The sequence below is a fragment of the Armigeres subalbatus genome, chromosome 2, assembly GCF_024139115.2.
Source record: "Armigeres subalbatus isolate Guangzhou_Male chromosome 2, GZ_Asu_2, whole genome shotgun sequence".
NCBI classification, from domain to species: Eukaryota; Metazoa; Arthropoda; class Insecta; order Diptera; family Culicidae; genus Armigeres; species Armigeres subalbatus.
In genome coordinates this window covers 299323226-299340302 of record NC_085140.1, presented here as the reverse complement: position 1 = coordinate 299340302, position 17077 = coordinate 299323226, and the positions used below count along the sequence as shown (strand labels likewise).

Genomic DNA, 17077 nt, shown 5'->3' with positions numbered 1-17077 from the left:
GTAGACCCATTAGAAGAAGACTCGCCAACCACGTGTCGTCAACCTTGAACCCAACTTCAGAGAGCTTATGGCTTGTGGACATCATTTGGCTTACATACTCCTCCACGGAACTGCACTCTGCTAGCCGTATGCTGGTTAGTGTCCGCAGTAAGCCAATTCGACGGGTCATTCCATCATCTTGAAAAGCATTTTTCAAATTTGTCCACGCCACCTTTGCAGTTTCTGCGCTCTGCACCAGACTGTAATTTACTGGCTCAATACTGAGGCAGATGGTCGCAAGTGCTCAAAGCGAAACTGCATCTGCAGGATCTTCCGCTTCTCGAGTTACGGCATCCCATGTGTCTTCACGTATAAGGAGCATCTTTGTTGCAAAGGCCCACGAGCTGTAATTTTCTCTCCCTCGAAGCCGTTCCGTTGCTGGTAAAGAAATCCCTTCCACCTGGAACATTTCCGACTCCATTTCTTGATGAGACGACGCCTTCACCGCCAACTCCATTCGAATTTCGATTTCTTGGCATTTTTCCGCTTCAGACACTTCACAAACTATACAGACTTGAAAAAAAAATGTGCTTCTGTTTATCCGTTGCTATGGGCAACGTGACTGGGCCTCATAACCTAATAGAAATGAAACACGTCTGGTTCATAGCTAATACTGAAAGCAACTGAAGGTTTTTTTATTCGATCTATAGTATTACTAATTCATGGCTTACTATTCTAACAGGATTCATCAAGGTTTTTTCTTTCTCTAAATATTCAATAATTCAAACGTTTGAGATCGTTGGTGTATTACATTTTTAATAACATGTTTCGCATTAGTATAAAAATAAGTAGTTATTGGAAATATGAGTCGATAGTTTGAGATATTTTTACTGATTCTACTTACAAGTAATAAATTTCTTAAAAGAAGTCAAATTTCCACCCACCACTCGGAAAGCAATTACGCATGTAACCAGCATCACGATGTAGGATGCCGTCAGCGAAACGGCAAACAAGTCCTGACTATTGAGTAACGTTATGCAGGATACAAACAAGTGGCTCAGCACGACATACCCCATGTGATAGTAGTTTTTCAGATCACAAGCATTGAAAAATATCACACTCCAAAACGTATGCAGCAGAATCATGCACAGCGACTGAGCCGCACTGATCACGATGAAGATGTTCGATCCGGTTTTCAGCCCCACCGTGGCCGGACCCACCGAATCGGCCAGAATGTTTACCAGGGAAAAGGCACCGCTAATGATACCGAATCCCATGCCACAGACGTACGACAGGATGTGTTTATAATCGGAGATGCGCACTATTTCGGTCACTTCCTGTAGACCTCGTTCGGTTTTTCGCAGAAGCTTGTACATCAGATAACGGAATCCTTCCTAGAATTGAGCCGTAGTTAGAGGAAGTGAACTATGACATATGTAGACAGCATTATGCTTTACCTGAATAAACACGGAACATATTAGTCCAAAGACGATCTTATCCCGTAGAGGATATACGGCGAACCAGACGGTCGAAGAGAACAGCAGCGAGACCAGCCAAAAGAAGGAAGCTGCTATCAGTATAATGATCCGGATGGGGTCGTGAGCGATCGTAAGGGAGAACATGGCCAACGGTGGCCCGAACGCCAAGAATGAACAACCAAAGAATTCTACCACGGTCATGGCTGTGATCTATTTATATTCAATTGCACTTTTGTTAGAAACAAAACTAAGGAAAAATTCCACTTTTTTCTCTGCAAAGATGACTGTTTTGAAAACAAGGAATAAGAGAAAAATCGAAAACAAAAAGACAAGTGACAGCTATAATACCACAGTTGATCTTACTCAACACACCAACACACGGAAGAAATAAAATGCACGCACAATTGAATTTGCTCAAAAGTAAATCAAAATTGCACTTTGTGATTTAATGGAACTGCCAAAAAGTGAGTAATATTGTGTTTGGCGGGTGAGTCAGTGTTCAATCCAAGGGCCTACACTCAGAAATGTAAAAAATCATCTATAGTATAAAATCTAATCTTTTTTATGATTAATATGATTTATACATAGCTTAGTATAAAGTGTATACTTTCACAGCATTGAAATTAGACTAACACAGATTTACATGAATTTATTTTCTTTAGCATATCTGGGTTTGACAGTTTGCTTCCATTGCTACTAAAACAGCCTTAAATAATTAAATTTTTTTTTCAAAAAGTATTAATCAAAATATCCATGCTCGATGGTAAAAGGTAAGCTCTGCATTAAAATGCAACTGATCAAATCATACTAATAAATACCTCACATATTGTTCTATATAGGGAATGCTGGGAGATGTTAAATGTCGCCTCCGGAAACCAACAAGAAATAATATACAGAATGTCGAATGTCCCAGATGGGGACTAATTGTAATCAGCAGCGGTAATGTACTGCTCAAGCAAAATTATTTGTTGAAGGCATTCTAAAAAGTGAACCATCTGAAAGAGTACCTGGACTCGGGTACATAGTTTCCGAAGCGTACGTGGTAAGTTACTTACATTACACATCGCAGGAGAAAGGTTTACGATTTTATTCTCTATTTAAATTATCAGTACCAAACGAATATGACACTTCTGGCATTGGAGCAGTTGGTGATGGTGGTCTGGATTATTACCCGCAAGAGCTGGCAGTTCCGCAGTACCATCGAATCAGAGAAATTGTTCCGAATGATTCTTAGAAAGCGAATGTACCATGGCACTATGTTCCAGAACAAATAGGTGTTTTATGTTATGTATGGATACAATGTAAACGCTAAATAAAGCTTATACTTAACAACATATTTTCACTTCAACATTTTAATTGAGCAAAACAAAACAGCTTTTCAGTGCAGAATCCATCTAATTTTCCAGCCGAATAAGATGAAACTAAAGATGATTAAACCTATCTTATACTATCTCCCAATATATCAAAGTTATACTAACGCAGTATAGTGCGAACCTAAACGAATTTGGGGTCAACCAGGCAAATAGCTCATTAGCGTAACTTTAAATCTATTTAGTATAGATTTTTCTCAGAGTGTATACGCCTCTGTCACTGGCGAACAAAGCTCGCCCCATAAAACATCCTATACCGACTTTTCCCCAGATTTAGTCGGTTTTCGTCGGCTGGATCGGCCTACTTTGCAGCCGACTAATCGGTTGCAGAGTGTATGTAATTAAGAGTGGCGACACTGTCAGAATTGGAACAAAATTCATCTGTCATTCCCATACAAAATCGCGTTCCAAACGAGCAGGAGACCTGTCAAATGCGGCACATGTCACCACTCTTAATTACATACACTCTGATCGGTTGTTCATTCTGTTCATTCTGTGTGGTGATGGTGGACATCATAGTTTGTTTGCCTCTGTGCGGAAAGAAAAGTTAACCCGCATAGAAAAATATCAAACATCAATTTTTCCACTAATCATTTTTCGATTATACATTTTATGATAAGATTATTTATGGTATCGTAGTAAATTATACACCAATTGTACCATGAATAATTTTGACGATAGCCTCTACAATTTTTGGAATTTGGATGATACACTTAACGGGTCGTTAAGTATCGTTACCATTCAAAAATTACCTTTTTTGCGAACAAAAAAATGTCTGTATCATTGAGGTTACAATCACTTTATCATGCATTCAATGATTCTATGAATAATAATCGTTTGGTGTATGATCGAAATTTAATTATGAATAGTTTGACATTTTTCATTTGTATCATAGAATCATAAAAGCGCTATTACTTGAAGAGTTATCATTCCATGAATAGAAACTGAATAATATTACCGATTTGATGAATGGTTCATTTCTATTCGGGAATTTTTACGTGTGAAAGTGAACTTGTGCCGCGGGAAAAATATTTCTATCGTGTGCCCTTTTCGTGATTATAAGAGGATAAGTAGGAGGCATTAAGCCTCCGTGCCAAATTTTCATTTAATTTAACAATTATTACTCAACACAGCATCCCGTGAAGCCTGTGATGGCTGAATCGTGAATTTGGCAGATTGGAACACCTAGTGGTGTATTCATCTTGGTTCTACCTATAGCTTTGCGCGGCAAGCTGTTGTTGTTAATTTGCTTGCCCTATTTCTTTTATTCGTCTCTGTGGATCGTGTAGTGTGTTGTTGCATGCTTGAGTCCACTGCTGTGTAGAGGATGGAGTGCGAAAAGTGCAAAGTGGGGATCGCAATCAACGATTTCCCACTGTGTTGTTTTCAATGTGAGAAATATTTTCATGCCCGCTGCTCTCCTATTGAAGCGAAGGCAGCGGCTAGATTGATTACGGAGAATGCAAATTCTCAAGTGTTGTGACTGTCTATCTAGTCGATCTTGCGACGGACAGAATGTACAGGTTCCGAATACCATTCGTTTCGATGAAGAGATGAAGAAACTTTCTTCTCTTTCTGATTCGATCGGTGATATTCGGAATCACATAACTGCCCAAATAGACAGCGCGTTGTTAATCGGTATTGAGAAATTGCAGAAAAATGTATCTGAGGTTTTGAACGAGGCTGTTAATGGTCTCAAAGATTCGATCAGCAAAGAAATGGAAAATATGAAATGTTCATTTTTTCAATTTAACCCGAGTAGAAATGTAGCTGTAATGAATGAAATGCAAGGTACGTCGCGAAAGGCTACGGGGCCTAAAGGTAGCCTCACACCTCGGGAATTTGGTTCGCGGATTTTTTCCCCATGCATTTTTGCATATGCGATGTTTTCGGAATTTGGACACGGAAAATCAAAATCCCGGCCCCATTTAAAATACACGTGGCTCAAAATCCGCTGGAAAATTTTCCCGAGGTGTGAGGCAGCCTTAATTTGACTCCCAAAACGAAAAAGGGTAAGGTACAAGATGTTGACGACACATCTGATATTGCAATGCCAGAAAATGTTAGTTTCGCGGATATTGTTAAAAGTAATGTTGGGAAAAATAACGTCAAAGTAATGAAACAAGTCACTGCGCCTAAGGAAGTAAAGGTCCCTCGTAAGGCTCGTCCGGTCATTGTGATTAAACCGAAAGAGTCCAACCAGAGTAGCGATGATACTCGTAAATTTTTGAATAGTAAACTGGATCCGAAAACACACAGGATCAGTAACTTTAGAAACGGGAAAAATGGCTCTATTATTGCTGAGTGTGCAACAGGATTTAATGTTGATGTTGTGAAAAATGGTATTCAAAGCGATCTGGGTGAAAACTATAATGCTGTTGTTCCCTTATCGGTGCCAATACTAAAAGTGATGGGAATGTGCGATAAGTTTTCTTCCGATGAATTCATTTAGATTTTGAAAGATCAGAATGAAGACATCGCAATAAATGATGTTAAAGTAATAAGAATGTATGAAAATCCACGTTTTAAGTATAACAAGAACAATGTTGTTATTGAAGTCGATAAAGAGACTTATAGTTGTTTGTTGACCGCGAGAAAAGTTAACATAAGGTTTGATCGGTGCCTTGTTGTTCCCGAAATTAGTGTTTTGAGATGTTTTCAATGTGGAGAATTTGGGCACATGAGTACGGATTGCAAAAACAGCATTGCGTGCTCAAAGTGCAGCGATCGTCACAAGACATCCGAATGCACGTCAACTGTATTGAAATGTGTCAATTGTATAAAATGAATTCCGAACGTAAAATGAAATTGGACGTGAACCACAGTGCCTTCAGTACTGAGTGTAGTGTTTATAAGCGATTAGTTGAACGGAAAAAGAGCAGCTTACGTTTCAATGAATAGCAACCAAGTTCTAGTAGAAATGTGAGCAGATTCGATATTTTGTATTTGAATATTGCGGGTTTGTCTACTAACTACGTTGCATTACGTAAGATTGTAGAAGATAAACGTCCATTTTTAGTGTTTTTATCTGAAACTCATATAGTCGACATTGAAGCATTTGATCAGTATAGCATTCCGGGTTATAGTGTAGCTGCTTGTTTATCACATTCTAGACACACTGGCGGTGTTGCTATTTATGTCAAAGAATCAGTTCAGTTCAAGCTTCAATTGAACGAAGTTTGTGATGGAAACTGGTTCTTAGGCATTGCAGTTGTACGTGGCATGAAGATGGGTAATTATGGTGTTTTATATCACTCTCCCAGTGCAAGTGACCAGCGTTTTATTGAAATGTTGGAAAACTGGTTTGAGTCATTTATAGATCCTAGTAAATTAAATGTAATTGCTGGTGATTTTAATATCAATTGGTGTGACGATTCCAATTCGAATCATTTGAAACATTTAGCGGATTTTTTTAATTTGAAACAAAAAGTAAATTCTTATACGCGTATTTCCCAGCACAGTAGAACTTTGATTGATCATGTGTATACAAATTTTGATTCTGTAACTAGCGAAACGAGTGATGATTTAAAAGTAACTGATCATGAAACGCTAGTCATTAACGTTACCGACAATAATAGTAATGATTTTTTTTTTTTTTTTTGAAGGGGCGTAGAACCACTGCGTCCATTGAGTTGAACTTTTATGGTATACCCCTGATTTCTCTTAACTATGTATTCGCATCTTGTAGGTTGATCACCATTTGTCAAGTAAACAACCTATGACGCGTCTTTTCCCAGTCCGGCATAATTGAGTTAATAAACCCACTACCTTTCCAGGATTTGCAGTCCAAATACCTCCTGGTTGCATAAAGCCACTATTTGAAAATGTAGATCTACCCTTGTACAATGCATCACAACTGCAAAGCAGATTTTCCGAGGTTGCATGTTCCATGTTACAGAAATGGCAGATATCATTTTGAATCTGGGCAATATTTTTCAAGTGATATCTACTCAGGCAGTGTCCGGTTATTAGGCCAGTGAAGGTGCAAAGAGCTCTCTTGCTGAGCTCCAAGAGCTTTTCGGTTACTTTAACATTGGGAACTATAAATCTCTTTGATTGAGCACACTTTTCGGCAACCAACCAGTTGGTCACCAACCTTTGTGCTTCCCAGGATTTCAATTCCATTTTTATAGTACAGTATGATATACCGCAGAAAGGTTCTGGGCCAATAAACTGTGTGTTTGAACCTCGTTTTGCAAGCTCGTCTGCCTTTTCATTACTTTCAATGCCACAGTGTCCTGGAACCCAGTACAGATTTACGGAGTTCTCTTGGCACACTTTTCGCAATGAAAGAATGCAGTCCCAGACAAGTTTTGATGTACATTTAAAGCTACTCAATGCTTTGAGTGCCGCTTGACTATCTGTGAAGATACAAATATTTGCATATCTATATTTCTTCTCTACACAGATATTAGCACCTTTCTTTATAGCAAAAGTCTCCGCTTGGAACGCCGTTGGATAGTTTCCATTGCCACTGAGATCGATATCCCAGGGCCGAAAATTCCTGCTCCTGTTTTTGTTCCTATTTTTGAGCCATCTGTGTAGAATTTTATGGAACTGTCCTGAACAGTGGGACCTCTGATTTCCAGTCCATACGTGATGGCTCACGTATGTAATAAGGAATGTCATAGTTCTCCACAGGTTTCATCCAGTCTCCACTCATATTCATCACTGGCCCATATTGAGAATTTTGTGAGATACTCAAGTGGCCCACTAAATCGCCTGGCTTGAATAACTTCAATCGTTTAAGGCTCAAGACTCCGTAACTCTGTTTTGAAAATTAATGACGTTATTGCTTGTTAGTATTGGTGAGGCAACTTGTACGAAAATTTGAGGTGGGTGGAAATGGGGTGGTAAAAGCTTGTCAGCTGCTACATAATGTTGCCAGATGCAACAAAATGTTTATTTTTGAGCATTTATGAAATATTTGGAAACTTATTTTAAATTTCTTCGTACACCACTGGGCTTTCAACATACAGTGTTGGGGAAAGTACAGTAAAACACTTTGATTCTCCGAATATTTACATTTTATCCGGTAAAATTTCGTGCACTGAGCAGTCGAGCACACTGAGACAGTTTCCCAAATAAATGTAAGACGAAATTAAGTCTTTTTTGTTCTTCATCCGCAGACTGTTTGTTTGCTGCTGCGTGAGTCTCGTGCCATCCATCCACACTTTCTTGTGCGCAGTGCAAATAGAACAGAATCGAGTTGAATTAGGCTGTTGCACACAGCCTTGAAAGAGTGCTAGCCACAGATACTGATTTATTAGTTCAAATCTGTAAAATGAGTAAGGAATAATGAAATGTATATTTGCTACCAAAACCGGCTATACGTTGAGAAATTATTCTACGAAAACATTGATTGTGGGGGGAGAAAATAGTAAAAGTATGTGCTGTCGTCTGCTTGGTCGGGGCTGCTGCTGCGGCTGCCGTGGTTGTGTGTTGTTTTTTGACTGCATGGTAGGATGAATGGTACGGTAAAATTAAATTTCAACCATTCTCCACGCAGCCAACAGAAGCTTGCATAATCTTTTCTTTTTTCTGGTTGATTTGGTTTAATTCGCAAACAAATCGCAATAATTATTTGATCAAATAAATCTGGCAACGATGAAATGATGATTCTTTTCTTGTATATGCATAAAGTTGTTTGCGTGTCGACTAGCATATTCGATGTATTGTTTTGATACCTCTAAGTTGCTTTGCCGAGATTTAGAGCGCACTATTTCACCTAATGCGGTAGTGAATTTGAGTGTTCCGAATTTTGCAACATTCACAATACGGCCGTCAAATTTGTCTCTCACTTCAAATTTTTTAAAGCAGTTTTCGTTGGTTTTTCGACGTGAATTGAAGAAATTGGTGTTCAACATCAAATAGAAAAGTGAAAGTTAGGTAGTGAATTATGTTTAGTTGTGAGAAAATCAAGAAAACGGCGAGAAAAGAACAACCCGCATATTTAAAAACCGTTCGTAGATTGGTGGATATTATTCACATGAAATAAATGATATTGTTACAACTCATGTTATTGTCCATTTATGCTGGAACTTTATGTTTATTGAGAACGCATACTATACCCTATTATAAATAGTAACATACAGCATATGTTTATGCAGTAGCCATGACAGCAGTTCGAAAAATAAAATCGCGGCCTGTTTGCATCATTGAAATAAACTTGTTTTTCGTTTAATTCTATCTCTAAGCTCCAGAAAAAAAGTAAGTGTATATTGGTTAAGTGAATAGGTACACGTAAAAAAAACCTTATATGTTATGGCAAAAAAACCATTCGAAAATACCATTATGCCACCTAATGAATGATCCCATACCAAAAAGCTAATAATATTCATAAGTTAATGAAAAGTATAAGTTTTGGAATGTATGTGGCTAATGCAATGTATAAGTTTTTTCTTATACATATCATTAGGCGCCTGCTTTGGCAAAAAAGTATTAGAAATCTTAATAATAAATAACATTAAATTTTTTTACGTGTATAACAAATCTTGACTGAATTCTCGATGAAATTCCAAAAAGGTCGAATTAATTATTTCCATGTAAAATCTACAGATCCAACACACGGACGAGGAGTTCATCAAATTGACCATGAAAGTGACCGTCTTTATTCTTTATCGCCGATTACAGGGTATGTATTTTTATACAATTAAAAGTGAATCTTAACAACTGAATTGATTCCATACGCTCATTGCAGCAACATTCTCGGGAACATATACTGCAGTCGGCTCCGAAAGTCCCCAAAATTGGTTTCCATTTCATCCGATGAAATACTCAAGTACTTGATGTAGATAATAAAAAATATGATTGTGCAATGATATACTTGTGTGCTTATTCATTTAATTACTTCATTATCACTACAAAATAAGAAAAACAACAAACATTAAAGAATATGGTACGGATTCTTTTTCCATGTATGGTCCTACTATATTATTATTACATTCCTAATTGTTTTCATCTGAGAAAAGGGATTGTATAAGCACCATAATATATGCTGTATGCCGAAAAATATGTACTGAAAAATGGCCATTTTTGTATTGTAATTATACTTAACCGCCCATTACTCGAATAGTACATTTGACGAACACAATATATCATGTTGTTGAAACCATTTATGTTGAAGTATGCTTATTGTTTTTACATACTACAATCAGAATAATAATGACAACGTTATTTATCATCAAGAATAATACGAGCTACGGTCCAGATATAGTTAAGAATTATGCGGGAAGTGAAAAACTGAGTGCATGTGTATGTGTGTGTCTCGATCGTTCGGAGTTGGTGTGTGTATGATTAGTATACGAAAATTTGTCTAGGAAAAAAGCAGTTTTAAGCGCTTTTCAGTCAATTAATTGATAATTAATTAGCTAGGTGAGTGGAAAATTCGTATGAAAATACCATGAATATACGTTGACAGAGGTAAGTTGGTGAATAGCAGTGAAATATTGAATTTTGGCTAAAATTGCATTAGTATTAGTGCGAATGAGAACAAAATCATCTTCATCATCAAATTGATTACGGTTTATAGAGCCTTAAGTTTTTGCATATTCTTTTCCACTTCTAACTGCACGAATTCATACAATGGTAGCAGATTTAGAATTGCATCTAACGATTTTGAAGGAGTGCTACGCATCGCTCCCGTTATAGCAATGGACACTAACCTTTGCAGTTTTGTCAGCTTCTTCTGTGCAGTAGCCTCTTTTGTTTTTGGCCACCATACAAGAGCAGCATATGTCAGTTTTGGACGAATAATGGAAGTATAAATCCACTTTATCATTTTTGGTCTTAAGCCCCATTTTCTTCCAAATGTTTTAGAGCATATCCAGAAGGCACTAGTTGCCTTTCCGATCGCACACTCAATATGAGCATTCCAATTTAGTTTAAAATCCAGAATGACCTGTTCACTAAGCTGAATTTCTAGTCCTCCAAGCTTTAGAGCTTTTAGATCAAGTTTCCTTTTCCTAGTGAATGGTACAATTACAATTTTTGACGGAATAGTAATGATAGTAATTTAATTAAAATGAAGTGCTGGAGAAAATATTCTAAACAAGCAATTTCGGGTCTTGTCGAAAGAAACGTGGATTTTCAAGAAAATTCCGGTAATATAGATGAAAGATCAGCTGTTCTTACAAACGTTTTGAAATCCTGTACCAATCAATTAGTAGAACAGAAGATAGTAACTTTGCATAATTCTAACAGCTGGTATAATTTAGACCTTTTGCGCCTGAAACGTAAAAGAGATAAATTGTATAAAAAGTTTCGTAGAACTAATAATGAAAATCATTGGAATAGGTATCAGGTAGCGCGAAACAAATATTCGCAATCTTTGACACGTACACGCTGCGAGTATATTCAAGGGAAAATTTATCAGCATCAAAACAACAGCAAAGAGTTATGGAAAATATTGAAATCGTTATGAAAGCCTAGTAGTGGCAAGCCGCGGTCCATACCTCCTAACGGCACCTTAGAACAGTCAGAACAAGAAATTGCATCTAAATTCAACGATTATTTCGTCAATAGTGTCTTATCCATTAACCGATCTATCGAGTTAGTGGATGAGCCTGATGAAATAAAACTGCCGATAAATATTAACTGTAGATTTGATTGTTTTCACCCGATTACATTTGCTTTTCTTTAGGTAAAACGGCTGGAGTTGATAATGTTAATGCTAGAGTTATTCAAGATTGCTTTCATGTCATTGGACGCAACTTGCTGGACCTTATAAATGAATCGTTACAAACTGGGCACGTGCCGCATGTTTGGAAGGAATCACTAGTGATTCCAATACAAAAAGTTGCTGGAACGATTAAAGCCGAAGAGTTTCGTCCCATCAACATGTTGCACACATTAGAGAAAATTTTAGAACTTGTAGTTAAAGGCCAGCTAATTACATATTTAAATAGTAATAACTTGTTAATACCGGAACAATCAGGTTACAGGGAAGGTCATTCCTGTGAAACTGCATTGAACTTGGTATTATCTAAATGGAAGGAAAATATGGAGCGTAAAGATACTATTCTAGCTGTGTTTTTGGATTTCAAACGCGCTTTTGAGACAATTTCTCGGCCCTTATTGTTGAAAACTGTTAAGCGCTTTGGAATTTCGGGTTCTGCATACAAATGGTTTGAGAGCTATTTGTCTGACAGATCCCAACGGACTGCTTTCAATGATTATGTGTCGTGTCCCGTGGAGAATGACCTTGGTGTACCACAGGGAAGTGTATTAGGGCCCCTTTTGTTCATTATGAACGTTAGAGACATGCGACGGGGCTAACGTTTTTGTTTCATTAATTTGTTTGCTGATGATACTGTAATATTCATTGCAGCTCAAAATCTGGAGGAAGCGATTGAACACTTGAATGAAGATTTGCATTCTTTAAGTAGATGGTTGAAGTACAAACAGTTAAAATTGAATATTAGTAAAACAAAGTATATGGTTATTTCGCGAAATCGTTCAATTGATAATGTCTCTGTGAAAATTGATGACGAGACACTTGATCGCGTACGGGAAATTAAATATCTTGGCGTGATTATTGATGATAAATTGAAATTTGACCAACATATTTACAATGTCATCAAGAAAATAGCCAAGAAGTATGGAATCATATGTCGACTGAAAAACGAATTAAATACAGCTAGTAAAATACACTTGCACAAATCAATCATCTCTCCTAACCTGAACTTTTGTCCTTCCATTTTGTTTTTAGCAAATCAGACACAAATATCGATATTGCAGCGTTTGCAGAATAAGATTTTACGTTTGATTTTGAGATGTAACAGATTCACTTCCTCAACTTTTTTGTTGGATGCATTGCAGTGGCTCTCGGTGAAGCAAAAGAATTGTGTATTTAACAGTGTTCATTTTCAAAGTAGTAAATGGTTTGCTGCCTCGATATTTGTGTGATCGAATTGAAAGAGGAAGTGACATTCATAGATATAACACTAGAAACGCGGAAGATGTAAGAACACCAAACTTTTTGCATGGAGCTTCACAAAATTCTTTGTTTTTTAAAGGTATCAATGATTTCAATTCGATGCCTACACATATCAAACGTGCAACGACATTATCACAATTCAAGAGACTTTGTGTTTCACACGTAAAAGCTGTATTTTAAGCAGCTACTTAGTTGACTTTTTAAAATCATTAATTATTGTATCTTGACGAAGTTTGACCTACGGATATTTTGTTTGGACAATTGTGTTTTTCAATTATTGAGGCACTAATAAACTATTTTGTTCGCCTCGATGATGATGATGGATTTTATATTTATTGACGTAATTGTAATTTGACCTTTTCTTGTGTAGTCTACAAAAGTTTGAGTCTCGCGCGCGTAAAGCAGATATGAATGATTTTTAAATTTATGTACAGACTTGCGCTTTTTCAGCTGTTTCAATGATTCTGCGGATTAGTAATAGGCTATCTAGTAGAGTTTGGTTTCCGCGGTTGATACCGAAACTTTTGATATCGACGGAGCGGTAACACAAGTTTTGATTTTGTTGACAACGACATAGTTTATTAGATTATTATTGATGCTTTCGAGTGGCTAACGTTACTTGTAATAACATGAAACGCGATTCTTGGTGGAACTTTTGAAATCTGTGCGAGAGGTATCACAAGTTTTGCATTTTATGAACTCGAAGTATCACTACTGAGACTTATGAGAATCTGTAGATGAAATGAACAGTTTTTTTACATTTTATATTTTTGCTGGATAGTAATGGAAAGTTATGAAATTTATATCTGTGATGGTAATCAGATCGTTTTTGTTTTGTTTTGCAAATCTGATTAAATTATTGAAAAATTAAATTCAATTAATTATCTTAAAGATAAATCGTCTAGCTCAAACCTTTGTAGGGGTATGTGGCGGGACCATCATCATCATCATCATGTTTGTTGCACAGACGCTTAGACGATCCCCACCAGTGCGTAAATAAAGCCAAAATAGCAACCTCTACAGGTGGAAGGCCCTCGAACCTTCCAGACGGCAAAGATAAGGAGCTAGACTCAGGTACAGGATACGAATCAGCTTGCGAAGGGTTAACCACCCAACGTAGAAAAATGAGTAGCGAAAGTGAGGATGATCAGAACAAATAAAAGAAGAAAAGGAGAAAGGATAAAGACAGGGAAAAACAAGATGGCGAACCCAGCAAAACTAAAGTGAAATCGAAAAAGGACACAGGAGACAAGTACAGGGAACGCGATGGTTTTCTTGAACATGATTGGGAACAGAATAAGACATTCAAAACCTTTTTCATTGAACCAACAGAGGAAAGCAAGCACATTCATATTATGGAAATAGCCCGCACCCTCCATAGCATCAAAATCACTAACACGCAGAAAAAACTACGTTAAAAACAAACATATTCTAGGTAAATCCAAACAATAATTCAGTTTGTTCTGGCATCAAAATTAAATATGTTTGGATCAAACATATTGTTGTATTTAAAGCGAACGAAAACTTTCTTTTGAATCAAATGTGCGTTTCAAGTTGTTTCAACCAGCTAAATGTTTGAAGCAAACATGGATATTATTGTTTTGGTTCGGCCATTTATAATATTTTCTTATCAACTCTACCAATTTTCATATTCTGGTAGCATTTGACTACCAGATTTCACAATTCCAATCGTTCATATTTCATTTACTTACCTTTCTGTACCTAAAAAACATCCTTATCATCAATTCGGTAGCAAAAAAACATATTATTCCACGCTTGCTCCTGCTCCTCCGTTGACCTCCGATCGGATCCGATCCGAACTCGAGTTTTTGTTTACTTTTGCAAGAGCGAGCGAGGGGCTGCCCACTAGTGTACGTATAAAACAAACAGGGATTTAATTTGGTTTTAAAAATAAATATGTTTGATTCAAACATTTTACCATTTTGGAAGTAAACATGTATATTTTTGAAGCAAATGGATGAAATTTGTATCCGTGGTCATGAACTCTAGGAATTGGCCAAAATTAAAATTAGCCAAAAGTTCCAAAATAGTTGAAAATAGTGACTTTAGTGATTTGAGCTCGAAAAAAAGAGACTTGTTAGTGACTTGCCAAAAAAAGTGATCAAGTTACTAAATAGTGACCCGCTACCACGCCTGAGATTGCGGATATTCGAATATTCTCAAGGTTTCCTTGGGACTTACAGCAGGAGCTCCTTCGAAAATTTCTACATTTTTTTTCGTGAATACCTTTAATAATTCTTTAGGAAATTTATTCGGTAAGTCATCAAGAAACTCATTCTAGTATACCTTCAAAAATTCCGTCAGGAATTCGATCGGGAATTTCTCCAGGAATTTCTTCAAAAAACCTCCACAAATGAAACCAATTTTTCAAAAAAAACCTAATTCTTAAAAAAACTCTCCTAAAATTAATTCTGACAATGAGCAATTTTCAATGGAACTTTCAAAGGAATTACCGACATGCTTAAATTTCTTAAAGAATTTCTTTGGACATTCCTCCAAGAATTCCTTCGGAATTTTCTCCAGGGATTCCTTCAGAAAATCTTCCAGACGGAAATAAATTCCAAAATTCCTCAAGACTCTAAGAATTTTCTTCAGGTATTCCCTTAAAAATTCCTCCAGGACTTTCTTCAGAAATTATTTCAGGAAAACCAAGAAATTTCTTTGGGAATTGTTTATCAAAATAAATCGAAACCGTTATTTTTAGAGCTATTCAAGTACAAGGAGAGTGAAGGAAATGTTCAATTTGGTGGGTAACGTGCCCCATCGTGTTCCAGCTTCAGAAGCCTAGTTACCATTATTGCTTTCTGTAGCCAATAAGATCTTTGATGATGTAACATTTAACCCGCCAATGCGGGTAAAAATGACAAAGATAGAAGCAAACAAATACTGTGATGTTTGTGTTGGCCAATCATCATCGGCGTGAAATACGAAATTCGGCGGCATCGAGCCAACCGGCGTATGGCGCGCCGCCGACACCTTGACCGGCGTCGGCGTACGTCAATAAGTATCGGCGGCGGCGACGTGGCGCGGCGGCGCACAGGTCTTCATCCAACAACATTAGGCAACATAAATAAAGCAATAGTTAGATCACAACTGGATTATGGAATTACGATATACAAAAAATAGAGAAAGTCCAGAACTTGTCTTTGAGAACCGCATTTAGGTATTTACAATCAACTCCAAGAAGGTGGCCGACAGAAGAAGCGACCGCGGGCGCCACACAACACTCGCGAGAAACAGCGCCAGCGGGTCATTGGTCACGGTGAAACGGAGGTACGAACGTGGCAGCTAAGCTATTGAATCGCAACAACTCGAGAGCGGGCTCTCCCCAGTTAGGTGCCAATGGACGAAAAATTGATATTGATATTTGGAGTTGAAATTGCCAGTTGAAATATCAATTGCCATTTTTGAGCAGTTTAAAACCCTTCGCAAGTACACATATACTATATGCAGAAACAGGTGAATTACCATTCAAATATAGAGCGCAATTTCTAGCAATGAAAGAAATACTTGAAAATCTATACTATAATAATAGCCCCATTACTACAAATCTCAATGAACTGATTACTTCAGATGAAATGCCTAAATTCACAAGTTACATTCTTAAAATAGCGTCAATAAACAACTACCACATACTTCAATGCAATCTTAATCAAAACCCAATAAATACACCTCCACTAAATAACATAATAATAAATTCTAAAATAACTTCAATAAACAAAAATAACACCCCAAAGGAAATTCAAAAATCAATAGTTCTACAGCTAATTAATGAAAAATACCAGCAACACTATCAAATATTTACAGATGGGTTAAAAACCTCAGATGGAGTAGGGTATGGAATTTATGATCAACAAACCAAGTCATCATTTAGCTACAGATTGAACCAAAACTTTACCATAATGAACGCAGAACTAGTTGGAATTATAGAAGCAATAGAATATGCAATCAGTATGAATGAATTCAAAATCGTTATTTTCACATATTTACGTTGTTGCAGTATGTTAAATAATAATAGACAGAAAGATAACTACCTAATTAATCACCTTTACACCATATTACATTTAAATAATATACAGGGGAAGTGATAATACAGTGGATTCCAGGGCACATAGACATAGTGGGTAACGCCTCACTATCAGTGACTGCCTTTTGGGTTTTAAAAAAGAAATTGCAACAGAATGGAATGAGGAATACGTAGAAACATCTCAAGACAAGGGCAAGGAACACTTTAAGATAATGCCAAAAATACAACTAGAACCTTAGTTTAGAGATATAGATTTACCAACAAA

General features: G+C 36.9%; 1 protein-coding gene and 2 long non-coding RNA genes across 3 annotated transcripts; 2 read left to right on the top strand and 1 right to left on the bottom strand.

Moving 5' to 3' along the window:
• Positions 1-768: 768 nt before the first annotated feature.
• LOC134216610 (gamma-secretase subunit Aph-1) lies at positions 769-1788 on the bottom strand. Its single transcript, XM_062695474.1, has 2 exons — positions 1437-1788; positions 769-1373 (listed from the first exon to the last, which is right to left on the bottom strand). Exons 1-2 carry the CDS (start codon positions 1656-1658, stop codon positions 876-878), a joined length of 720 nt encoding a protein of 239 aa, XP_062551458.1. The 5' UTR covers positions 1659-1788; the 3' UTR covers positions 769-875.
• Positions 1789-2144: 356 nt separating this feature from the next.
• On the top strand, positions 2145-2779 carry LOC134216609 (uncharacterized). The gene is made up of 3 exons (XR_009980741.1): positions 2145-2227; positions 2297-2499; positions 2567-2779. It is a non-coding gene; the product is annotated as an uncharacterized LOC134216609 (long non-coding RNA).
• A 6162-nt stretch (positions 2780-8941) lies between these two features.
• On the top strand, positions 8942-9643 carry LOC134216608 (uncharacterized). Its single transcript, XR_009980740.1, has 3 exons — positions 8942-9037; positions 9386-9461; positions 9528-9643. It is a non-coding gene; the product is annotated as an uncharacterized LOC134216608 (long non-coding RNA).
• The last annotated feature ends 7434 nt before the right edge of the window (positions 9644-17077 follow it).